This window comes from Myotis nattereri (assembly GCF_964212035.1).
Source record: "Myotis nattereri genome assembly, chromosome: X".
NCBI lineage: Eukaryota > Metazoa > Chordata > Mammalia > Chiroptera > Vespertilionidae > Myotis > Myotis nattereri.
This window is the reverse complement of record NC_138078.1, coordinates 134,472,567-134,478,566: the sequence shown is the minus strand read 5'-3', so window position 1 is coordinate 134,478,566 and position 6,000 is coordinate 134,472,567. Positions and strand designations below refer to the sequence as shown.

At 46.8% G+C, this 6,000-nt stretch overlaps 1 protein-coding gene across 1 annotated transcript; it reads left to right on the top strand.

The window, feature by feature from the left end:
* The first annotated feature begins 1,201 nt into the window (after positions 1-1,201).
* On the top strand, positions 1,202-2,071 carry LOC308536321 (melanoma-associated antigen 10-like). Its single transcript, XM_081115449.1, has one exon. It carries the CDS (start codon positions 1,214-1,216, stop codon positions 1,952-1,954), a length of 741 nt encoding a protein of 246 aa, XP_080971575.1. The 5' UTR covers positions 1,202-1,213; the 3' UTR covers positions 1,955-2,071.
* Positions 2,072-6,000: the final 3,929 nt, after the last annotated feature.

The following is a 6,000-nucleotide window of genomic DNA, read 5'->3' as shown; positions in this document are numbered from 1 at the left end:
TCTTTGCCTATTGTCAGCCCTGGAAACCATGTGCAGGGCTTTCAGGCTGGGCCTCTTTCCATTTTCACCTCCATGGACCCAGGAATGGCAGGGCCTTGATCTACTGATCTTGACTCAAGCTAGGTGAGGCAGGAAGCCAGGCTCCAGAAGGGGCCATTGTGAGGACTGAGGGAACCCTTCATACCAAGCCATGTAGAACCCATAGATTATGGCCACACATTGTTGTCCCTTGACGGCAATGATAAGCCCCTATACAGGTGCTTCGAAATATGGGGACCTCTCACTTCTCTTAAGTTTCAGGGATGTGTGTTCTTGTTGTAAGAGCGTGATCTCAGGAAAGCAGGGGGTGGGGTGGGAGAAGCAGGCCTTCAGTGGGTACAGAAGGATCATTCCCCCATGAAGAGACTTCATACCACCCCACCCTACAGGACCACTGTCAGACCCAGTATCTCCAAATGTGCTAGCTGCACCCTGAGGAGTCTTCTTACTTTCACCTTCAGGATCTTAGGGGAAAAGTTGCCCAGGAGGAGAGACCCCTGTGAGACCTAAGAACACCCTTATAGAATAGCCCTAAAATTCTCCATTTTCAGAGCCACTGAGGGTGTGTTTCTCAGCTAAGGATACTCACATTCCCCCTCTTCTTTTTTCATCCTCATAGGAGGCGTGAGGATACTTTCCCCAATTGATTTTTAGAGAGTGTAAGGGAGGGGGTAGAGAGAGAGAGAACGAGAGAAAAACATTGATGTGTTAACGACACATTGGTTGGTTGCTTACCACAAGCATCCAGGCCTGGAGCAGAGATTGTAACTGCAACTGAGATATGTGCTCTTGACCAGGAATTAAATGCTCTGGTGGGCAGGCTAATCCTCTAACCACTGAACCATGCCAGCAAGGGCCTCAGGTTCCCTCTCTTTATCCAACTGGTTGTTCCCCATGGCCCATCTCCTGCCCACAGTCTGGTTGACGTCCAACAAGAGTCATCATGCCTCTTGGTTAGAAAGGGATCTCTGTAATCTCAAGGAAGACCATCAGGACTCAAGGGAGGATCAAAGCCTGTTTGAAGTGCAGCTGTTTGGGAATGAGGACTTGGTTGTGTCTGTCTCCTTATCTTTGTCCCTCTCTGCCTTGTTCCCACGCAGCCTAGAGAAGGTGTGTGCTGCTGAGACACCAAGTCCTCCCCAGAGCCCTCTGGGTTCCTGACTCTGCCTCTGCCATGGCGGCCCCTGTGTGTAGCCAGTCTGAAGATGAGGGCTTCAGCAGCCAAGATGAACAGGAGACAAGCAGCAGAGAGGACTCTGGAGATGCTGAGTCGTCACTCCATGATGCCCTATATTTGAAGATGACTGAACTGGTGGAGTTTCTACTCCTGAAATATCGTGCAAAGCAGCCAACTACTAAGGCAGAAATGCTGAGTAGAGTCATAAGAAAGTATCAGGACCACTTCCCTGAGATCTTCAGCCTAGCCTCTGAATGCATGCAGCTCCTCTTTGGCATTGATGTGAAGGAAGTGGACCCCAGCAACCTCACCTATGTCCTGGTCACCACTTTGGGGCTCACATATGATGGGATGGTGTCCAATGGGCAATCCATGCCCAACACTGGCCTCCTGGTCATGCTCCTGAGATTGATCCTTGCAGAGGGTGACTGTGCCCCTGAGGAGAATGTCTGGGAAGCACTGAATGTCATGGGTGTGTGTGATGGGAAGGAGCATTGGATCTATGGGGAGCCCAGGGAGCTCCTCACCAAAGTTTGGGTGCAGGAAAAGTACCTGGAGTACCGACAGGTGCCCAACAGTGATCCTGCACGCTATGAGTTCCTGTGGGGCCCTAGGGCCCACGCTGAGACCACCAAGTTGAAAGTCCTCAAGTTTTTTCTCAGGGATTATAGAAAGGATCCCAGGTCTGTCCCATCCCTGTTTCAAGAGGCTCTGAGTGATGAGGAAGAGGGAGCCTGAACCAAGTTTCCCCCAGGCATGTTTCAGGCCCACATCTGACATGATGTGAGGCCAATTCTTCACTGTGTTTGAGAAGGGGGTAGTCAACATTCTAGGTAGTGAGGCCCAGGGAAAGTTGGAGGAATAGGGGCTGTAGTATCTTTGGGTTTAGAAATGTATCCTTGATTTGTGTCGAAATTTTCAAATGTTGTTCCTTTCCATAGACGTTTCATAAGCTTCAGTATCTAAGTTTGTGACTGACGTTGACCATACATTTATTTGTACTATCTAGTTCAAAAGAAAGAGTTTTGCTGTTGTGTAACACAAATTGGGACACTTTCCATCCTACTCTGTGATCCCAAACTAGATAATATGGCATTGGAAAAAGATTTCCTTGGAAATGTGAAAGACCTCATCGGTACAAACAATGGGTTCAAGAAACAAAAATCAAAGCAAAAGGTTGTTAATTCTTACTTCTGATCCCTTTTTTGTCTGTCTTTCTATGAAACAAACTGTATAAGGATCCTTGGATTTGCTTGGTTCATTCAAGAAAGTGGAGGGATTTAATCTGAATAAAGATGGTTCAGTGGTTCATTTAACCCCCAGACTGAGCCTATGTCCTCTGGAAGGCCCTGTGTTAGTAGTGGGGACACCAACATAAGCAGGGCACACCCACACACAGGATGATAGTTTAGGAGCCACAGTCATGTGAGGAAAGTGGTGAGGTGTCCCCTAAGTTCTATAGAACAAGTAATAGAAGGGGAGAGGCAGTGGGGCTCCAGGGGACAGCACTCAAGTGTAAATGGCTTGAGCCAGAACAGTTTGGGGCTTTGGGAAGCTGTGTTTCCCTTGTGGGGGTTGATTGTAAAGAAGCTGGGTGGTGGCAGTGGCTAGACTCTGCAGATGGTGTATCTTGGATGTAAACGTCTGAAATGGAGAATTGCTCTGAATTTCCTTCTGGATCATGTATAAATCAGAGAGAAAAATCCACCCCAGTCAGGAAGGGAAGGTTGTCTGTCCTGTGCTTCTGTCTCATTTCAGAAGAACACAGTGAAGAGATAGGTGTTTTATCCCCATTAACCACAAGGATTTCCTGAGCAATAAGGGCCTTGCTCCTTAAAACAATGCCCCTAAGTTACTGGACATGCACTCTTTTTTTCTGGCCTGGGAAAGCCAGGGCTGACTCCATTGAATTGACAATTTATTACAGTTACCCTCTGTTTACCTCGGTCAACTATAAGCAAGTGCTGGATATTAGTGAGATGACATGAAGGAAAATAGGTGGTTTTAATGGAAGGGTAGCTGCAAAGAGGAAAGAAGTTGGTATTGGACTGGAATTCTGGGGGCTTTGTGTTGATTGCACCCTGTTTTTGAGAGTCCACACCCACAAAGAATAGTCTATCCTTTAGGAGGAAATTTCACCAAGCAGCCATTTTGGCTCATTTACTGTTTAGTTTCTAATTGGGCTCTGAGATCTTTGATTGATGTGGGAAGAGCTCAGGAGATTTATCTCAGTGCGGCGGCGGATGCAATGGCGTGAGCGCACTCCGCCTATACAAGCTTCCTTGGCACACCGGGAAGTGGCAACGCCCGCCTGAGTAAGCCCCCTAGAGCCCCCTACATAGTACCCTAACTTTCCTACCATTGGTTGCCCTAAGGATGCTGTAAACTTCTGATTGGTCCAGAAAGTTATATATGTCTCTGTACTAAACAATAAAGTTTAGACTGCGTCTTGAACCTGTCTCCGGAGTCGGGCATGCTTCGATAGGACTCCGTCGGCCTCACCCCCGCGGGACCCCCTGCCTCAGATTGACCAGAGAAACACATTTTCAAAGGAGAGATTGGTAGTGTCTGGAGTCAAACCTATACTAGAAATAACTACTAGCTACTGTAAATCCAATATACACCAGTTTCCTTGTTCATGTACACTCAGAAATGTGGAAGGCAGCAGAGACTCACAGGTGGATATTGTGATATTGAACAGGAAGAAAGGAGAAAATCCACAGCCTCATGAGATTTCAGGGGGTATTGCTATGGAAAGTGCAGAAAGGTCCTCCGGAATTAAGAGGGTGAGCTTTCTCTGCTGAGATGTGTAGAATGATTTGAAAATTACATGTGATGGGGGATTTGAAGCATCTTTCACATAGTAGTGGGGGGCACTGGGAAAAGGTGGAGAATTTCAAGGGAAATGTGACTTTCTGAGAAAGTCCTCCCAGAAATGAAGGGGATTTTGTCACCACAGATTACAGCAACTACATTTTGGAGCTTCTACCATGCAACTGTTGACTGGGAGATGTCAAGTGCTCATCCTCACCTTGTTTTCCTCTTCCCTGAATGAATGGGGACCCTGCATTGCCAGTAATCTTGTACTTAGCAAGGGCTGTGTGATGACCCTTTGCCACTGAATGTTGAGCAGCAGCATTGTTTATCACAGCAATTTCTACAGAAGGCTGCACAAGGTCTGTGGATTCATTCTCAGGCCATGAGAATGCAGACACAGAGCAGTGTGCTAGTTCACCCAGAGACTTAAGCCACGCACATGTTCCCTTGAGAAGTGAGATGCCAGATTGTGTGCCTTTAAGGCCCTGGGCAGGGATGGGGATGTTCAAAGGAGGAGCCAGCCCAGTGGAAGCTGGCTGCAGGAATTCCTTCATGCCTACTGCACCCCTAGGCTCCTGAGCTGCTCCAATCTACCCCTCAGTGCTGTGATGGATGGTGATAAGGAGGCAGGCAGCCAACTGGCTCTGTTGGCATGGTGGTGTCCTCCTTCTGGGTCCCTGCCCATTGCCCCCATCACCACTGCTGTCCACTCTCTCTCCACCCTGGCCCCAGTCTGCACATCTTGGGGCTTTGCTCTTCCTGTGTCCCCAGTAATGATGTTCATGTGCAGTTATCTTCGCATGACAGCCCCAGAAGAGTATCCTCTTTCAGCCAGTATGATTCAGGCAGAGCTGGCAGGATGTGAGATATCTTCCTGGTGAGTTTCCTAGTGATGGGTAAATAATAATCATTGTCATGTGACCATGTGACTAATCACTGTGACTGCAAGTTATCTTCTATATATATAAAAGGCTAATATGCTAATTGTCCATCTAACCAGTGGCTATGATGCACACTGACCACCAGGGGACAGACACTCAGTGCAGGAGCTTCTGTGATGCTCACTGGCCATTTACAGAGAAATGGCACTGCAGACCTGCCGCCCACAAAGCAACACTTGGCTTCCCCCAAGTGGACACAGTCTCTGCCACCACCCCAGAGCAACACCCCACCAAATTGCAGCCAACGCTGCTGAGACCCCATGGTGAAAAATGTGGCCCACAGCCCAGCCCAGCCCAGAAACGGTGGCTGTGGGCACTGAGTAATGATGTCACGTAGCAACACCCAGCTTTCTCTCCCTAGTGATAACTAACCTTCTTGCAGTTTCTTCAGCCCAGGGACACAACTTGCTTTATAGCCAGGTGCAAACATTTCACACTTTAACCAACTGTCCGTGAAGCATTTTCCTGTACCTCATCTCATTTGATCCTCACAGAAGTCCTGGAGTAGGTAGATCGGAGACTCGGTGGAATCCTATTTTCTTTTCATTAGCCAGAAAAGGGAGATTTAGAAAGCTTAGAAATTGACCCAACTGAAAAGAAGTAAGAAATGGCAGACCTTGAAAATGACTTCAGGTTTTTGTCACTGTGCAGACTATAGTTAAATACTGCTGCAGTTAAATATTTTACCCATTGTTCTCCCTGCGTGAACTACAATAATAATCTGCTTCATGTTGGTATTTACTGCTGTGTTGCTGGCAGTTATCTGAAAGAGAAGTTGGGGTGCTTCACTGGGCTGGGAAAAGTATAGCTAAATTAGAAAACAGGTCTAATTAAGCAAGTTTATCAATATATATATATATATATATATATATATATATATATATATATATAAAGCTCTCACTGGGGCCAATTGCGCACATGGATTTCCATTTGTCATTGTCAATTGTGAATTTGGTTGACACTTCTATTATAGAGAAAGGGTGAATAGCAATATTAAAATATTTCTTCTAATTAATTTCCTTTCAA

What these genes read in the sequence shown, in the direction of transcription:
- LOC308536321 (XM_081115449.1), top strand. Translation starts at nt 1,214, where the DNA reads ATGGCGGCCCCTGTGTGTAGCCAGTCTGAAGATGAGGGCTTCAGCAGC.